Raw genomic sequence first — 20406 nt, 5'->3', positions numbered from 1 at the left:
GATTTTTTTGACGCCATTGTGTTTTGGGTGAAAATTATATTATTATAGAGTGAAACAAAAAGCACAGATTTATGAAATATGGTGACTTGGAAGTAAAAAAGTGCAAGTACGTCAAAATTGCACAGCTACTTTGGTGACAGCATTTTGTCACTTTCCACCGCAGTGGACGAGAAACATGGACTCTCATCGCAGCACAGACTTATTTTTAACCGCACAGACGTATTAAGTTTATTAATGATACGTGACGCTGCAGCCTGAAGTTTGTTTTGTCTCGGACTGACAGCACAATGAGACGCAGTTCTGCAGTCAGAGAGCAGAGTTTCTCCTTACTTTGCAAATGTGTCTGAATGTAACAAAATACACTTCTGCTTAGCTGCACAAACTCGCCTCTTTTTCAAGTTTACAGCGTGCACCTCGGCCGCAGAGACGGGCTTCTATTAGTCTTTATTTTTAATTCCACAGCCCTAATCCCATCAGCACAACACAGTCACGTCAAACTCACCACTTTCTCTTTACACTCACTGATTAATGCCGCTCACTTCTACTTTAGGGCTCATTTTCTACACAGATGTTTCACATTAAAAACCCTCAAAATTTCACAATCACTCCCGTATGGAAGCGTTGATTGTACTGCAGCATGACCCCAAATAAAACTGAGGTAAAACAGAATATATAGGAATTAAATGCAAGTCATAGTCATGTGTCTTATATTAATCTGCAACATTTTCTATTAACATAAACCATCATCTGTTTCATAATTATTGTAATTCCCTTTTTAAATATGCATGGATTATCTCACTTGATTTATTGTTAGGGTTTTTGTTTTTTTTACTATTGTCCTGATTTGTATGGTGGTGTATTCAGGCCACTGTGGGTGAGAAATATAGAGATTTTTATAAATGTAGCTGAAGGAAGAGAGTAAGATTTGGGGAAAAACTGAATTTACTAATTAAATTCACAAGAAAAAAACTTTCTCTGAGATTAACGTGGAAGATATATAAGGAGCAACTTCAGTACCTGGGATTTTAAAGTCATGAATTTGCAAGAAATAAACTCAGGAATTCTCTGGGATTAAAATCACAAATTTAAGATGAAAAAAGAAAAGACAGTAATGGAGAGTAATGGACAGAAAAGTGTTTTTGCAGAAAATTATGATGTCAGAGTTGACTTTTGACCTCTTGGACACAAAATGTCAGTAATTCATCATTATATCATATTAGACAAATTTAAAAAATATATATGTGTGTGTGTGTGTGTAATTATTATTATAATTACATGTTTTAAATGAGGCAACAGAAATAATAATTAGAATTAATATTTGTCAAATTTGTTTCCTTTTATTATTTATTCATTTATTTGCTAATTGTCTTGTAACTTCACACTAATTTAAGTTTCCATGTTTTTGAATGAAATCAAGTCAAATTGCTCAGGTTTTACAGGGTTAATTTTGGAAATTTAGTTTTTTCTCTGCTGATATTATTACTTGTTTATGTTTACTCATAAAAACGCAGTAAAAGCCGTTTTTCTGTGACAGTTTGGCCCCGTCTGCTCTCAAAAACAGGCGTCACTGACGACACGTTTCGGTGCAGGTCCGTTGTTAGAGTCGCGTGCAGTTTTCGGCTTTGGCGGCAGCACGTTTTGGGAAACAAACAGCTTAATGCGTGAGTGTCGTGTGTTTGACTCACGCCATGACGATGACGCTGAAGTCGAGCCAGTTCCAGGGGTCCCTCAGGAAGGTGAAGGGCCCCACGCAGAAACCCCTCGCCAAGATCTTTATGAGAGACTCGAACGTGTAGATACCGGTGAAGGTGTACCTGAGGAAGGAGGGAGAGAGAAGAGAGGAAGGAAGAGGAAATGAAGGGGCACAGAGGACGGAGCAGACGGGGGGTTGAATAAAGAAAAGAGAAGAGCGAAAAAGAAAAGGAGTGGAGGAAGGATGAATATTCATAAAATGAGCAGAGCCTCGACTCTCCGCCAAACATCCTTCACTTATTTATTTTGTCCCCAGAAACAAGTTTGACCCGACGGGACGTCAACTCAACCGTACAAAGACAGACAGACAGCAGAGAGAGGCGGTCACGTCAGCAGCGGCTCACATACCTCAGAGGGCCGACCAGAGAAACCCGCCTGCTGTCAGCGTCTCCGCATACTTTACATTTTATCGGCAGATATCAAGTTTTTTCTATTTAATTTTTCCTCATTATTCACCTTCATTTATCTTGTGCGCTATTCTTAGGATAATAACAATAGTAATAATAATAAAGTGTATTGTGTAAGTGTATATGCAGCTCAAAGAGCTTCACAATAAAAGAAGTGCAATTTTAAGTGTATTGTATTGTCTTTTTATTTTATCTTATCTTGTCTGCAACATAATTGTCTTTGGGTTTTTTACATTTTCTACAAAAAAGTTCTCTCGTGCACAAAAATTCAGCCGGAAAATGAAGTTAATTTTTAGGACGCTTCAGTGTTTAACCTTTTTGATCTCTGTCTTGCTAGATCACTATCTTCTTTTAAACCATTTTAAAAACGTATTTTTATTGAAAGGCAATCCTATAATCTCTTTTTAATGGACTGTTTTAGTCATTTTTGGTACCTGAAATTGCATTGTGCTGCTTTAGTTTGCTTTCATAAATTTTAATTCTTTGTTGTTTTTTTTTTTACTTTTCTAACATTTTTCCTGTATTTTGTTCTTATTTTTTCTTTTGTTTTGTGTTTTACATTTTTTTCCTGTGTGTGTTTTTGTGATTTTTAGCACTTTGTAACAATAAGTACTATATAAATAAACTTTATCAGAATTTATTATACCCTGCTTGGTTTGTTTTCAGCACATCTTCATTCCTAACTTGTCAAATATCACGACTTGGCCAAAGATTTTGGCTTAATGTTCACACCAAATATGAAGCGAGCTTTTTGTGTAGCGACTTTACATATAGAGTCAATGCATGGGCGCGAATTCATGCTGGGCGACACGATGGACACGACAGGATGGAGGCGTCTTTGTGTCCATCGTGCAAATTGAAATTTTTCTTTTTCTTGTATGTGTAAATGTGCTACTGTCAATAAAACATGATTCTGATTAAAAAAATGTGTGACAGTAATAAACCTCGAATCACTGCTGTTCAGGAAACGATGAAAAACAGCAGATTAAAGGAGCATTTGAAGCTTTATAATAAAAAATGACACAAGTTACAAATATACGCTCAGAGTGTTTCGGCTCAGTCGGACGGTCAGGCCGCCAATACACTCTCATCAAAATCTAATCGGACGCATTCACTGAAAGGCATCAGACCAAAAATAGGCTTTTGTATCTGACTTTGATCACCACAGTTTGTGCAGAACGATCGGCCCAAAGTGTCCCTCCACCCTCTGGACGCTGTTACATCATCACACACAGCGTGCCGGCGTTTGCTGGCAGCGCAACATTCGACAGCAGTTTGACCGTCTGTGGGAATCCCCGACCCTCACACACACACACACACACACGCACACAGACACAGGTGTGTGTTTCAGGTGTACTTACTCCAGGTATTTGGCCCAGTACGCCGGCTCGGACATGGCCATGAAGCAACAGTTGGTCAGGATGGTGCACATGATGAACAGACTGAATAACGTGAGCAGGTTAAGGAAAAAAGGAGGTTTCACAGAGCAGAAATAAATGATCTGTGTCATCATTCGATCACCTGACTGCTAAAAACAAGAGTCACGCAAACATCACGTTCACTTACGCTGCCGAATGAACTGGATCGGCAAGAAAATCACGTTCAATGACACAATGAAGACATTTGTTGTTAAATTCCTTTCAACAATATTGTTGGAATTAAAGAGAAACATTGAAAATATTTCTATTACTTCCCACTTTTGTTTATACAGATTAATAAATGAAGAAAATGTGGGGGAAAGAGGTGCACTCGGTGCAGCAGTGACACACAGTTTGCAGTCTGCAGGGCCAAATTTGACCCCTGACAGGGTGCCAGGTGGCCCCCCAACAACTTTCTAATTCATAATAACAATAAAGTGATTCATAAAGTGAATTTTTGTATTTTTAGTCCCCATAAGGTGTCAGAGTGCACAAAACCGTATAGTTGTCGGAAAATTACCTGAAAGTCAGCAAGTAATTGTGATAATTTTCTAATAATGATCTCTCTTTCTATTCTCTCTTTTTAAAAACTAATTTTCAGGTCTTTTTTCTTGTCAAATTTTACTGGATTCTTCATTATTGATTCCTTTTTCATGTTTTTGAATGAAATCAGACTTGCTTGTGAAAGGAGTCTGAATTCAGCACAAGAAAAATGATGTCAATCCAGGTTTCAAAGGGTTAAGAATATGAAGATAACTGTTAGCTGCAGCATCAGCGTTCAGTAACACACAGACTGATCTGTGGTTTTTTTTGTTCTCTGGGTTTGTGCTGCTGATCCAAAAACGTTTGCTTTCTGCTGTTTTTCAAAATAAAAGCAGTGCTGCGGCTGGTGGCTTGAGAGAGAAACTGAAAGGTTTGCTTTGATTTGGGAGAAAAAGGAGCGAGTGATGGAGGTGAGGAGGAAGAGGAAAATAAGACCGATGGACACAAATGTGGAAAGAAGGAGGAAGTTATTAAAAAAAAAGAAAAAATAGATCCAGCAGTGGATGTGGGAGGTGTAACGACATTACCGGTACGGTGGCCTGGGAGGTCCACAACAGCAGGGTTATCATTACGGCATAATTAGCTCCTGGCTCTGCGGCAGCGGCGGCAGGGGGACATTTGCGTTGTTTGTCAATCGGTAACCGTGTTATCTCGCCGCCTGCCACCGCGCTCCGGCAACATCATTACAGCCGGCACTCAATCAACAATTACCTGCAGCTCAAACAACTTTCAGCTGGAGTTTGGGCCGCTTTCACTCGGGGAGTATGTTCCTTCTGTCAAATTACAATAATTATGATTCATTTATAGCTGTGATTGACAGCTGAGCACGGCTGCTCCCGCCGCAGCGCGTGTAGCGTGCTGAAACATGGCAGGTGAGGGTGATATTTAACATGTATTGCTGCCTTCTGACAGTTTGGAAAAGTTACCGCTCCCCATTATATGATGATTAGACAGGAGTGCCCCCCCCCAACTCTCCCATCGGGGCTGTTAATGGCATATTAATTTGCTGTATTGAACGTGGCAGGCGTCGGAGGGGAGCGCAGAAACACACATGCTAACCCGGCACAGCCTTTCAGTTCACTTCGTCTTTATTTAGCCCTAATGGGAAATCAGTGAAAGGTATTTAAAAAAAAAAAAGACACATGTAAAATCACTTCGGCATGTAGTCTGCACACACACACACACACACACACACACACACACACACACACACACAAGGCAGCAAAGCAAGACATTTCTACATTTCCATTTCAGGCGTTTAGCTGACACTCTCCAGAGAGACTCACAATGAGGGAGAGAGTCACACTGAGGACGTTTTTCCATTTTACATCTCACTCGCTGCTCTTATCCACGCTGACTAAGAGCCGTAAATCACAGAAAAGTACACCAAATTGACTGTCTAATTCTCTTTCTGGCACTTATTGTCCCCTCCGCTAAACTCCACCCACCTGTCTTCAACAAGCTGGAAAAAATTTCTTGCACATTTTAGGCAACAAGAGGTCAAATTGTGACTCCTCTAGACTGTTTATTTATATCACATGAAGCACTTTTAACGAGGGCGCTCTGGTTATACCCCAGGACACGCTGTGATTTTGATGTTTGCTACCACTTGATTCCTCAGGTCGGTACGGTACAGTACAGTACGGTACGGTACAGTACGGTACGGTACGGTACAGTACGGTACGGTACGGTACAGTACGGTACGGTACAATACGGTAAGGTAAGACAAAACAACACGACACTTCATGACGCAATGAGGCGAGACGATACAAGACAGAACAAGACATGACAAGACAAAATAAGATCTGATAAAATAAGATAAGATACAATACGATACGATACGATATACTTTCCTGTCTTTAAATTTGTGTTGGACTCAGTGCTGCCCAGATAATACCTCCACACTTACGATAAAAACAACAATCACACCATTACATTACAAACACAACAAAAGTCTAAACAAAAAACAACATTAGATGAACCAGTGCACATACTCCCAGATACACCTCACTGAAAACTGTGCACATAACACCTACTGCACTCACACATAAACCAGGAATAAAAACACCATAAGGCTGTATATTATAGGTGATCTCGGCATCGAGTTTTTTTCTGCATCAGAGAGCGATTGCTGTGTTCACGAGTCCAAACGAAGCGGACCGAGGGGGAAATGCTCCCTATTTTGGGAAAAAAACCTCCAAACAATCCAGGTGTGAAAGCACTCTTAGTTAATGTTACTTGAGTACACAATATTTTTTCAGATAGTTTTCATTTTTCCCTTTTTATGACCTAAAACATTTTTTTTTACACCTAGTTTTAGTTTTTAGCTTAGTTTTAGTGTAACTGTAACCTCTTTAAAAGTTTCCTGAAACAGGACAGCTGAGCTCCACAAACTCTGAGAGTCACTGACAACATCAATTCACCAGCGAGGAGGCAACGCGAGGAGACACAGCTGGTGGCCGCGGCGCAGTCTGATGGATGAACACGGTCCCCGAGCAATGTCTCGTGGGACACAAAGTCAAACGCGTGTCCTCCAGAGCAAAGGCCCCATGGGAAATGTAGTCAAACAGTGTTTTCTGTCAGAAACGACAGTAAGTGTTAAAACTGAACACCTGAGCGAGAAAACACACAACCTGTGTTTTCTAGAAGTGTTCGCGTGTGCGTGTGTGTGTGTGTGTATGTGTGTGTGCCCCCACCTCACACCACAGCTTGTCATTGTGGCGCCAGCGTGGTCGGGCATGAATCCAGAACGCACTTGGTCAAACACATATTTTTAAAAACACTCACACGCACACTACAACTCCACTTCAACCGCAACACACACACACACACACACACACACACACACACACACACACACACACACACACACACTTGTTCTAATTTTTGTTTTGTCTCTATTATAAACACACTCAAACACACACATGTGGCACATCAGTAGCGCCACACCTCCGCTGCGACCTCTTCACCCACTTATCCCCCTGACAACAGCAGCGTGTCCGCCGGCTCGACATCTCTCAACACCAGCAGCCGCCTCCCGGGTAAAAATAGACGAGTGTGAGGTGAGGGGCGGAGGGGCGAGGAGGGGGGTCGAGGGCGGAGTAGGGGGGCTGTTGAGTTTTGGGTGTGAGGTAATATCTGTCATGTTGGCCTGGCGATTGGAGCCCAAGGAGGACGTCTGCATGGCGCATGGCGGCATGGGACGGGACGACTCGCCAAAGTCCCTTTTCCACAACATTTGGACTCTAACGTCACTCTGACGCCTTAAAACATGATAATTATCTGATGATGACTTTTTTTTAAGGTGGTCAATTATCTGTGTCAGAGAGTGTTTTTAACCCTTTGAAACCCGGATCGACATCAGTTTTCTTTTGCTGCATTTAGACGTCTTTCACAAACATTTAAACCTTCGAATTTTCAGCAAAATCATTTGATATCTTTTAGAAAACAGCAACTTGGCATGAAATGTCAAAGTGCAAAAAAATAGTAAAAGGTGATAAGAAAATGAATGAATGAGATTTATTAAAAAACTAGAAAAAAATCAAGATTTTTTAAAAAATTAATTATCATATCTTTTATCTTTCAGTAAAATTATTCAATTTTGTCATTTTTGTTTTAATTTTAACTTTTGTTTCAGGTCATTTTCTGTTTTTGTTATTTTTCTTCTTTTTTTTCCCAGGTAATTTTCTTGCTGTTTTTTGGGGGCCACGTTAATCTGAAGTTGATCACTACTGCCAAGTATTTGAACAAATATTTGCCAACTTTAATATAAAATCACCTAAAATTAGAAAGAAAGTTACAAAAGTTACAAGAAAATAGAATGAAAATCAGGGGAAGAAATATCAAAACAAGGAAATGGCCTGAAAATGTGCTTAAAATCATAATAATCATTAGTTTAAAATATTGTTTTAGATATTTTAGAGAAATAATCTTAAAAATAAAACACATTTTAACTTATTTTTAGTTATTTTTCCTGTCACAGTTTTGCATTTATTTAAACAGCCTTCTACCTTGTCAAACACATTGTTTATTGAGGTTTATCAGTAAAGGAAGAAAATGTATTAATTTTGCATTATTCTTCCCTAAAAAAACATCTTCATATTTGGCTACCTATGTAGTTTCATAATTAAATATTAACTATGTTTATTTCAAAAACCCTTATTTATCATTGTGCTTATTAAGTTTTCCATTAAAGCAAAAATTCAGTGAGTGGCTCTAATGCAACTGGAGGTAATTCATTTAATGGACTTCAGATTGACTATTTTTAATGGGTCATTTCACATTAATAAACCATTAATAACTCTTCAAAACTGCATGAAAGCATAAAAAAACCTTAATTGCTGAAGCTATTATCAATCAACTTAATTTAGTTTAATTAATTTAATGTGTTGGCTGTTTAAAGATATAGTGAAAGCATGCGAGTATCATCCGACACGGTGTTTTAAAGAGTTAATGTAAGCATGTCGGCGCCGCTCGCTGTGGTATAAACTAAACAGTTAACATAAAACGGTTTAAGCTAAATACATGAAGTCTATCACTCAACAGTGTGTACGTTAACATGTCAGCGCAGAGCCCCAAAACCTTTAAACTGTTTGCATCTCTGAACGTGCTGCACGATTAACCCTTTGAGACCTGAGTAAACTGGCTTGATTTCTTTCAAAAACAAGCGAAGACGGAAATAAAGAGATGACCAGAGAACGTGTTTCCCTCTGAAATATAGTGAAGTAGAGGTATAAAGAAGCAGAAAATGGGAATAATGCAGTAAAAGTGGAGTATCTCAGCATTAAAGTGCAGTAAAAACAGCGCTGGTGGACGAGCGGCTGCAGAGCGGATCAGTGGAGCTGCGAGCCGCCTGCGGTGATGGAGCACCCAGCCTGCGTCTGCTTGTTTATATGATCACACACAGCGCCGTCAGGGTGGCCCGGCCGCTCACACACAGCGTCCTTCAACACACGCTGAGGCCCTGCAGGCTGCTCTGCATCTGACCTCTGACCCCCCCCCCTGCAGCTGTCCCCCCCCTGCAGCCAGATCATACCACTGTCAGAGAACATACAGCAGCAGCAGCGATGGCGAAGGATATGAGTGTACCAGGATCTTGATGGCGATTCTGCGGACGGGGTGGAAAGGGCTGAAGATGTAGAGAGCGGATGTGGCACTGAAACGGAAGATGGCCTTCCCTTTGTTCAGGACTATGAAGGTCTGCAAGAGACGCAGAAACATGCAGTCAGTACAGAGAGGAGAACAAAAGAGTGATTTTTGTTTTCTCGAGCAGCCGCAGAACCAAACCGACCACGATCACGCAGAGAATAATGACACACGCTTCAGGGAAAATAACATTAATCACCACTTTGGTCCAACATCCACAGGGCGGATTTGATTTGATTTGATTTGATTTGATTTGATTTGATTTGATTTGATTTGATTTGATTTGATTTGATTTGATTTGCAGAGTTCATAAACATTTTTACCAATTAATTTCCATGATTTTCAGGCAAATTTTAAGCATACATACCGTAAAACTTCAAGTAATAGCCTGGGCTAATATTTGCTTGGAAATGTCCATAATCCTTTCAATGTCCTGATATTTTAGTCTTGTCTTACAATCCTAGAAATATCCTGAATTCCTAGAAATTTCCTAAAATCCTCAAACGTCCCTGAAATCCTGAAAATCTTCCTAATATCCTAGAAACATGCTAATATCTCGTATATGTCTTAAACTTTTAGAAACATTCTGGATTCTTAGAAAACTTCCAGATGTTCAAGAAATGTCGCAAAATCCTTGAAACATCCTAAAATCCTAGAAATGCACTAAAATCTGAGAAACGTCCTATAATCCCAGAAACGTCCTAAAAACCCTGGAAATGAGTTAAAATCTCATAAATGTCCTAATATCACAGAAACACGCGTGGCCCCAAACAAAGCAAGTTCCTGCTCTACCACAATAAAAATAAAACTAATTAATAAAAATAAAATGTGAATCGTTCGTGTTATTGTTTAAATTCAGAAAAAAAGATAAATCTGAAACCCTGCCATGACCTTTGACCCCTTTAATAGCACAACAGAGCGTGAAGACGGGCTCAGAGGTGCTGAGTGTGTTTTTGTTTGTTCCTGCAAGACGAACAACACACACACACAACGGATATAATGTGTGTGTGTGTGTGTGTGTGTGTGTGTGTGTGTTGAAACCCAGAGGAAACACACCTGAGCTTAAAGAGAGAGCGGAGAGAAAGAGGCGGCACGAGGGAGAGCGATGGAAGGAAAAAGGGGTGAGGAGACTCCCTGAGGAGAGGCGTCACCGGAGAGAGAGACGACAGAGCGGCGAGGAGACGAGGGCGTTTTCTAACCGTCACTTTATTCGCTCCGGTCCTGAATCAGGGGACGACTCGGTAAACTCGTTAGTTTTTCTTTTAGCTCTGCTTTCTCTGGTCTGGAGGCGGCAGCGAGGACGTAAACACAGGTGGAGGAGCACGCGTGTTCGGCCGCCCCGCGGGTGTTTCATTTTAACTCTCTCAGCGGGACGCTCTGATCCTCCAGCTCGCTGTTTTCATGTGTTTGTTAGGAGCAGGCAGGTCGAGTCATCATCGCGACTTGGTTGCAAGTCCAGGTCAGACGTCGAGTCGCTCTCCTGCGGGCTGCAGTTTGTTTCTCTCAGACAATCCAGCATGCAGAGCGCAGTATGGAAGCTGTGGAGGTCAAACTTGCAGCAGACAGATTTTAGCATGTTTCTGGGATTTTAGGACATTTTTCAAGGATTTAAGGACATTGTTTGGATTTGAGGACATTTCTGTGATTTTTGGCAATTCTAGGATTTTAGGACATTTATAGGTTTTCAGTTTTTTTTTTTATTTCCAAAATTTTAGGATGTTTCTCAGACTTTAGGATATTTCTAGGGTTTCAGTACATTTCTAGGGATTGAGGACATGTATTGCATTTTAGGTAATTTCTGGGATTTTTGGACATGACTAGGTTTTTTTTTAGGATGTTTCCAAAATTTCAGGACATTTCTTAGATTTAAGGAAGATTGTAGGATTTTAGGACATTTCTCAGATGTTTGGACATTTCTAGAATTTTAAGTTTAATTTAGTTTAGTTTTAAGTTTAAATTTCCAAAATTTCAGGACATTTTTTAGATTTAAGGAAAATTCCAGGATTTAAGGAAAATTCCAGGATTTAAGGAAAATTCCAGGATTTAAGGAAAATTGTAGGATTTTAGGACATTTCTCAAATGTTTGGACATTTAGAGCATTTTAGAAAGTTTCTAAGATTTCAGGACATTTCTTAGACTTTTGGGCATTTCTCCAATTTTAGGATGTTTCTAGGATTTCCAGACATTAGGGTTTTAGCTAGGACCTCTGTTGGGGGTTGCGAGGGATCCTCCACTGGCACTTTTGGTTGGGGGACCAGATTTGGAGTATATGCGCCCTGAGGGGTCTCGGTGTGGTTATTTTGGTCCACACAATAGCTGTGTTTAAATCTTCGAAAAAGCATCACATCAAGGATGGAAGGAGGAAAATTAAGATTCAAGACTGAACTCACGGGTTTGAAATCACCCTGAAACAGGAAAAAGAGTGCAGGAGACAGAGTGGGACAGACATGTGATCACCTGGACCAGGTGTAAACAAGGTCTGAGAGTTTAAAAAGGAGGACAAACTGTGAGAGAGGGGACACACTCACTCGTCCACCTCCCCTCTGGTCCTCAGTGAAGTAGGTTACCAGAGAGACCATTTATCTTCCAGGGATTCTCCAACAGGAGACACGGGGTGTTTCTAAACACACACACACACACACACACACACACACACACACACACAAACACACACACACACACTCTGGGTCACTTACCCTCTTGTCTTTGAAGTAGTACTGGTCGATGTCCTCCAGGGGAACGCCCACCAGATGAGACGGGATGTCGGCAAAGATGCGCGGCAGCTGTTTTCCTGCCTCCAGGTCGGGCCGGGGCCGGGGGAGCACCACGTCGCCCAGGTCCTAACACACACACACACACACACACACACACACACACACACACACACACACAGACAGAGAACACTTTACCACCTCCAAAACACCTCACATCTGCCCACTGAAGCTGCCCTACATTTTATTCAGATTTCACCTCCAATATTTTATCTTCTGCCTCCTGATTCATCTTGTTTTAATAATAAGAACAATTATGGAACTACTACAAATAATAATAATATCATATATAATGATAATAACAATAATAACAAGAATAACAACAATACTAAAAATGATAAGAAATTATCAAGATATAAATTATAATAATTGTACTAATAAGACTAATAATACAATTATAAAAGTTATTTTAAAAAATAATAACACTAATGATACCAATAACACTAACAAATAATACAAATACTACTACTACTACTACTACTACTACTACTACTTTTTATTATAATAATAATATTAACAACAATAATGATACTAATAATACATATAACACGAATACATAATGCAACAACAACTTTTACTACTACTACTAATACTAATAATAATAATAATAATAATAATAATAATTATAATAATATTAATAATTGTTTTTTTCAGGCGTGTTGTTATTGTGAGTTTGTGTACCTCCTGGTATTGTTTTTTGAGTCGGGCCTGCTCCTGGGCGATGCGCTGCTCGATGCCCGCCAGGGAGTCCGGCGTGAAGCGCTGAAAGCTCTCTGGTCCCATTGGAAACACACAGCCAGCCATCTTCTCATCCTGATCCTGCTGCTGACTGGCCCAGTATACCAGCTGAACACATACACACACACACACACACACACACACACACACACACACACACAGAGGAACCATCAATACAAAACTAATAATCTATCACGAAAAACAACAAGAATCCACTCAGAACCCCTTAAAAATATTAAAATATGTAATGTTTCAGCTGACCAACTTCCCCTTGAGCTGCGCGTTTTCCTTCTACTTCAGTGAGCGGTTTTCTAAATTACAAGAGGGACCGAGGGTGCTCACAAAAACACTCAGGTGCAAGACGAAAAACACTTCACTGCAGGGCACAACTGAAGTCTCTGCACACTGAAGAATCCAAATAAACAGTTTGTCTTTTTCTTTTTAAGGAAACTTTTTGATGTACAAACAGGTCACCTGAGGAAGATCTTGTAGATTGAAACAAAAAAGTGAAAAGGAAAAAATAAACCACTTATGTGGAGTCTACAGGGTGCAGAAACCTGCTTCATACGCTGATTTCCTACATTTCCCAGAGTGCCTTTTAACGACACAGCTACCAAACTACAATAATGTGCTGCAGAAATGAGTCCTAAAACAAGAGAATGCCTTAGCATGCTAACACTCAGAGTTCTCCCCTCTCAAAGTCAATGTATTTTTATTGTTGTATTTATTGTTTGTTTGTATTTTGGGCCGATGAGAGCTGGCACTGGCGATTCAGTGACTTTAAGAGAAGACTAAAACTTCACCAATATAACATTTTTGATTTAAAGCAGACTAAAGAGCTGTCCTTGGCGGCTGCAGGCGTGTAAGCTCATCGGGCGGCGTTTTTGTTTACTCCTGTCGCTCGCTTTGAAAGCGCCGCCGTGGACGAGGACCGGCTGATTCATGAAGCTGAAATGGAATTTTTTATACAAAATCTCCTCATTTCATTTCACCGTCTCCAGCCATGGCTATCACTGGAGTAGCAGCATAAAAAGAAGTAAGCAATGTTACATTTTCACTGGCCTCCATGCTGTTTTCTTATATTTCCTAACCCTGTTTTTGGCGCATCTGTGACGCTAAAAATGACACAGAAAAAAGAAAAACAAAAAAAAACTTTGATCTTTTGTCCGGTTATCAGGTTTTCCTACATTTGAAAAAAAAACCAAAATCTGAGTTAATTTTGTCAGAAAATGGTGAGAGAGAGAGAGAGAGAGGGGACGGGTCTCAGATTGAGGCCCCAGGGTGAGGGGTCCCCTGCAGGGAGATCCACATACTGTCGCTGATATTTATAGAGAAAGGCGGTCACTGATATTGTGTTGCTATATCCATGTATACAGTCAGATTATTATGGGATGTCCAGGTAATGAAGTGCAGGCTGATAATAGTGTCTCATTAACACTCAGAAAACTGGGCGATCGAGTATAGAGTTACACTGAGAGAGCGAGAGAGAGAGAGAGAGAGAGAGAGAGAAATCGACTATAGGATTACACAGAGAGTTCGACGAGAGCGAGACTGACAAAGTGTGAGCGTAACAGGTCTGTGTGTGTGTGTGTGTGTGTGTGTGTGTGTGTGTGTCCGGACCATCTGCTTTCGGGTCCTAATTGAATGATTAGACAGGCCTCGTTTTTCAACCCTTCATGCATTTATTCTTCACAGCTCCCAAATCTGATTTCTGAAGTGTGTGTTTGTGCGCGGGTGTGTGTGTGCCGTGCGTGTTTGTGTGTCCACATCAAAGGAAAATCCAGCTCTGTTTTCCATCCTTATCAAAAGCTGTCATCCACTCAGTCTCCCTCTCTCTCACACACACACACACACACACACACGTATGTCAAGTACAGTAGCTCCTGATGAGCTGTTCAGTCCTGGTTTCCATTCTGCTCCGACACTCGGTCACGTACACATTTTTTTGCGATCTCTATACGTGTCGGGACCCCCGCTGACGTGACACATTCACCAAGTCACCAGGTTGATCTGAGGAGGTCACGAGCAAATTAACCCTTTGAAACCTGAGAAAATTGTGTTATGTCTTTCAAAAACATTGGAAGAAGGCAATGAGCAATATCAGAAGAAATTACCAAAAATTTTACAAGAAATTTATTTTGAAAAAGTACAATAAAATTACCTGTACAAGGTTCTTGAAAATTCTAATATTTTTTGTAACAAAATTTAAACTATGTCATTATGAATTATTAATTTTACCAGCTTTTTTCTTTTTTCCCTATTTTGTTTAAAACATATCCTAAAGCTATTATTATTGAAGCACTTGGAAAACGTGCTTGAAAATTCTAATAATTTTTGTAACATAATTTGAAATATGTAATAATTTTCAATGATTGTTTTGTTTTTCCCTATTTTTTTTTATTTTTTTTTTCATAATTTCTTAAATCTACAAATTTCTTGCAGTTTGCGGAACATTTCTTACCAAGTTGCTCATTGCCTTTTTCCCCACGTCTTTGAAAGAAATAAAACCAGTTTGCTCAGTGCTTAAAGATTTTAACACTTATTAAAATGTGTCTGAAAGAAGCACAAGAAAAGAGATGTTGTCGGTTAACAGGATGCAAAAAAACATTTCTGCTGCATGAAATTTATTTCATTTATTTATTTTACTTTATCTCAACTTCTGCTTTCCTTGTAAAGCATCTCTTTTTCTTCCTTCCCTACTCCTGTTTTCTGTCCCTTCTCTATTTCCTTCTTTATTTTCCTTTTCATAATTCAAAGGTTTTATATAGAACCAACCGCAGGGTGGGTTCTAAACATAGATACTGACTACATTACCCATAGATCTCTCTCCCACCAACCACGATTTTAGCTCTTAATGGATCTTTTTGTCTTACAAAGAACCCTTGAGGAACCTTTTCTTCAAAAGCACACGGTTCTGGGTAAAATCTCAGCTCTTCAGGAACTTTTATTTTTCAGAGTGTACCTCCTAATTTTCTTACTTCTCTCCTCCTTTCCTTCTTTTTTTACTTTCTCCCTCCTTTCCTTCTTTGTCTTTTCCTTGCCGGCCTCCCCCTGTCCTCACTTTTCCTCCCCCCCGTGTGAAAATCTTTCTGCTCTCATACCACTGCTGCTGCGTTCAAATCGAACCCGTGAACTCGTGTTTACGACACAATAAGTCGTGTACGCCAAGTCATGAACTCTGAGCTCTCCGAGCATTTCCATTTACGAGGTCGTGAATGCCGCACTCATACGGTCGCTTCACGTGAACACAGTAAACGCGCCCCCGTTTGAACGCAGCGTTTTATTTGCAGCGCCGTTCTTTGACTCTGCTGATCTCGGAGTCAGGCGCCTGAATGAATGTGAGAGTTTACCAGAGTTCATCAGTCGGCCTGATGTGTTTAATAGAAATGCAGCAGCGTCCTTTCACGCAGTAATCCCCCTCTGACGCTCGCTGCTCTTCCTCCAGCTTCAGGCTGCACGACGGCTAACTGCCACAAACATCAAATTACTCAACAGACACTTTCATTTCTGCTCGCCTTCAGAAGCTTTTCGCTGCTTTTAATGATGTTTCTTTTTCTGTTCTCACTCATTGTGTCTTTGTCTTGTTGTTTACTACCACTGTGTTATGGCCTCAAACCGCATCCAGACCTTTAGGTTTTTAACAAAGACTGAAATCAACTGACCTATTTTGAGTTGCATTGATGTACATGCAGATTACAGCATGCACAAAAAAGACCTATTATATGAATTTTTAGGTTTGTGCTTATATTTTGGGTTTCTAGTAGAACATGCTTACATGTTTTAATGTAAAAAAAGAAAACATATATATTTTGAACTCTCTAAACTGAAATACCTGAATCCACTCTGTCTGAAATGCTTCGTTTCAGCGCCTGTCTCTTTAAGACCCCTCTGGAAAATGTTTAGTCCGCTCTGATTGGCCAACATTTCAAGGTGTATGTGCACCGTCAATGCAGCCGGAGAACGACAATAACAAATAAAAGCTTCTGAATCATAATCTTCACAATCCGACATGTTCCAGCAGGAACACGATCCAAATTCAGGAAGAAATTTACAATACCAGTTTCCTTGACATTAGCATGCAGCTACATGTAGCAATGTGCTTGCAGAAACGGCATGACCGTAACAGGAAATAGCAGCACTTTTTAACTTAAAAAATCTATGAACGTGGCATACAATCCAAAATCTGGGAGGAAATAACAACATCTGCAATTTAGTTTACATGCTTCCCTGACGTTAGCACATACATGAGCAATAAAGTGGACTCACGATTGCGATCGGCTCTGAAGGTCGTGATGTAGTCGTGACGTGGCGTTGACGGACCCGGTGAAATTTAGACGCAATAGGTCCCCTTTAAATGTGTAATAACTAATAAATAAATATATTTGGGGTATATTATGTAAAAATATATGTATTCATGTTCAGCAAAGATTATCAACGCACAAATTTTACCGTTTAACAAAGCGATCAAACGGGCGAAAATGTTCATTTCACAATGTCTTGTTTGACTTTTAACACCCGGCTTTCATCTTTAGATTCTCCCTGGGAGATAATAAGTTGGTTTCCTCCAATCAGCTGCCTTGCTCGAGGGCAAACTTTGATTCACTCCAAACGCAAACAGTTTGATGTGGTCGGGACGAACAACAGGCGGATTTTAACTACAGACGCCGAGAGTGAAGAGAGGACGTTATGAAACAGAGAGACGGGATACATTTCTGGGTCAAAACACCGACACAGACGACCCGCTAACCAAACAGGCATCGCCCTCAGGAAGGACACACACACACACACACACACACAGGGGCAAATATGCATGCAGAAAGTCACAGACAGAATGAAGCACACGCTGCTTTTACAGTGTGTGTGTGTGTGTGTGTGTGTGTGTGTGTGTCTATAAACCTGCAGCCATATAACACCTCATATCAATTTCCTACATATTTCATGTCGTCGTGTTCAGGCTTGTCCCGTAATGTAAACATGAATGCGTCGCGTATTATACATGCAACTTTATTAACAAGCATAAAACACGTACTGCACACACACACACACACACGCACACGCACAAACACACACTTTGTCACATCAGATCTGATGCATAAACATGTCAACAGAATCCACACATACGAAAACCAGCCGACACGTAATTTAAGTTTTAATACGAAGTCTTATTTTATCTTAAATCTGGAGACATTTTTACTCACTCTGTCACCTGAAGCCATCACACACACACATGCACACACACACACACACACACACACACACACACACACACACACACACACACACACGTATGTCGAGTACAGTAGCTCCTGATGAGCTGTTCAGTTCTGGTTTCTATTCTGATCTGACAGTCTGTCACGTACACACTTTGCTTGGACGTCGTGTGTTGCTGAAAAGATTCATTCACAAAATCGTCAGATGGAGCTGACGGTCCTGCGAGCTGATTTACCGCAGCGGGCGACAGATTACCAGCCTGGCCGATTATCGGCGCCAATATTTGGCATTTTGCTGGTTATCCTTATCAGCGTTTTAATTTAATGATCACCAATAACATTAATTGATTAATTAAAAAGTGCAAATAAAGTGTAAGAATTTTTTACTTTGTAAAACCTCAGGAAACTATTATGATTCATTCATTTTAATTAAAATTTTCAACCATCTTTATTGAAAACAAATTTTAAAAGCTGCTGGAAATGAGTTGTAAATACCGTTGAATGTTTAAGTTTTGATTCAACATTCGCTAAATGCAAATTTATCAAAGCTTGGCGTAAAAAATATTACTAAACACTTGCAGGTTTGCTAATGTTAGCTTTGAGTAAAATGGCCCTTTGTAGATTTTCGTCGATAATTTTCATATCCATAATGCATACTGGTTACAAATATCAGTCATCCGTCTCATTTTTTACCGACACTCAGTACCAGTATCAGCCCTGAAAATCAATATCAGTCGATCCCTAATTTACAGGATACAAAAACACATTTCTGCTGAATAAATTGTACTTTTATCTTCATTTTTTTTTTTGTAAATAACTAAAACTTTCCTCTCGAAACGTCTGTTTAGGTCAAAGTTTAAGTCCAGGTTCTCTCAAACATCCGTCAGGTGCAGAATTGCCGCCTACCGGTCGTATGCTTTCGTGCACCAGTTCAACAAGGATTCAAAAATCCCTGTGAAGTCCTATATAATCCCTATATAATAATTAGGGAAAAGACGCCTTCTTCATACACACAGCAACATCTGAAGAAGAGCGTTCGCTCAAAACGTCACTTGTGGATGTGCTTAAAAAAAAAAGCACCTGCCTTTAACGCTTTTCGGATATGCGCCACCACTATGCTTTCTTGTAATGGCAAGTAATAAATATGTACATAAAAAGATGGAACAGGTAAGGAAAAGTACTTAAAGTAAAAAAAAAAGGTAAGGTGACATTAATACAAAATAAAGGCGGGCATTAAATGATGACTAATTATTTTAGATGAAACTAGCCAGCAGTATATAAAGTTATTAACATGAGCAGCTGTTAAACATATTAACGCATAAATAATTATAATGCAGTGATTTATTATACATGATTCTAAAATGGGTCATTTTGCACGATGAGTATTTTGACTTTAGTAAAATAGTAAATGCAGGACTTTAACCTGTAACGGCATTTGTGAACACTTTATTTTTTAAACAGAATATTCCCTAAGTACCGTAAAGTAGCGTCTGTTCCTTATTTCCATTTTTTCAGGCATTCATCAGCTCTGTGTGTGTGTGTGTGTGTGTGTGTGTGTGTGTGTGTGTGTGTTCACAGCCATGTGCTTGGCGTAGGTGCATGCATATTTTGTCCTCCTTTATTTCCATACCATTTCAGCTATTCATCAGATACAGTATGTTCCCCTCTCGCCCTTCTGCTGTGTGTGTCTGTGTGTGTGTGTGTGTGTGTGTGTGTGTGTGTGTGTGTGTGTGTGTGTGTTTGGACAGAATGGCCGCACGCTTGGCTTGCTCTTTTCTCCTCCAAGCGCTTCTCCCAACCTCTGGCAAGCTACGAACTCTCTCTCTCTCCGTCTCTGCTACATCGGCCATGTTACAACATCACGTCTGAAGCATGTTTGTGAAATAAGGTCAGACGCCTCAAATACTTGGATCTCCTTAACAAAGTACATCCTGAAAAAAACTGCATTTCTAACAGTTATGTTGCGTAAAAGCTATGAATATGTAAATGTGCAGAGAGAGACATGACTGTGCAGTCTCTGCTCAGGTGGACCGTATTACAACATGTAATTCAGTATCAGAAGGTAAATCATGTAAAACAATGACTACTCAGTACTCAACTTATGGCCCGTGGGCCAAATCTGGTCCTCAATAGGATGCCAGGTGGCAGTCGTTTTCTAATTCACAATTTTTAAAAAATTATTCACACTCAGAATTGTTTTTGTATTTTTAGTATGCATAAGGTGACAGGGTTCATAAAACAGCATCAAAATAGAGCTCTGACAGAGGTCCCAGCTAAGACCCCAATGTCCTAAAAACATTACAAAAACCTAAAAATGTTAGAAATCCTAGACATTTCCCAAATTCCTAGAAACGTCTTATAATCTGAAAAGCATCCAAAACTCAGAGAAATGTCCTAAAATTCGAGAACTGTCTTACAATCC

General features: G+C 39.9%; 1 protein-coding gene across 1 annotated transcript in view; it reads right to left on the bottom strand.

The window, feature by feature from the left end:
- LOC121960950 (sodium channel protein type 5 subunit alpha-like) overlaps nucleotides 1–20406 on the bottom strand; it is a 216091-nt gene that overhangs the window by 147467 nt on the left and 48218 nt on the right. Inside the window, exons 5-9 of the mRNA XM_088071892.1 lie at nucleotides 12718–12882; nucleotides 11962–12105; nucleotides 9202–9319; nucleotides 3521–3611; nucleotides 1686–1814 (exon numbers count right to left, since the gene is read on the bottom strand). Of these exons, the coding sequence (XP_087928018.1) occupies nucleotides 1686–1814; nucleotides 3521–3611; nucleotides 9202–9319; nucleotides 11962–12105; nucleotides 12718–12840 (605 nt within the window). The 5' untranslated portion in view covers nucleotides 12841–12882. The remainder of the gene's footprint in view (nucleotides 1–1685; nucleotides 1815–3520; nucleotides 3612–9201; nucleotides 9320–11961; nucleotides 12106–12717; nucleotides 12883–20406) is intronic.

Source organism: Plectropomus leopardus, chromosome 21, assembly GCF_026936395.1.
Source record: "Plectropomus leopardus strain MGB_pleo_1.0 chromosome 21, ASM2693639v1, whole genome shotgun sequence".
NCBI classification, from domain to species: domain Eukaryota; kingdom Metazoa; phylum Chordata; class Actinopteri; order Perciformes; family Serranidae; genus Plectropomus; species Plectropomus leopardus.
This window is presented reverse-complemented; position numbering and strand designations above follow the sequence as displayed.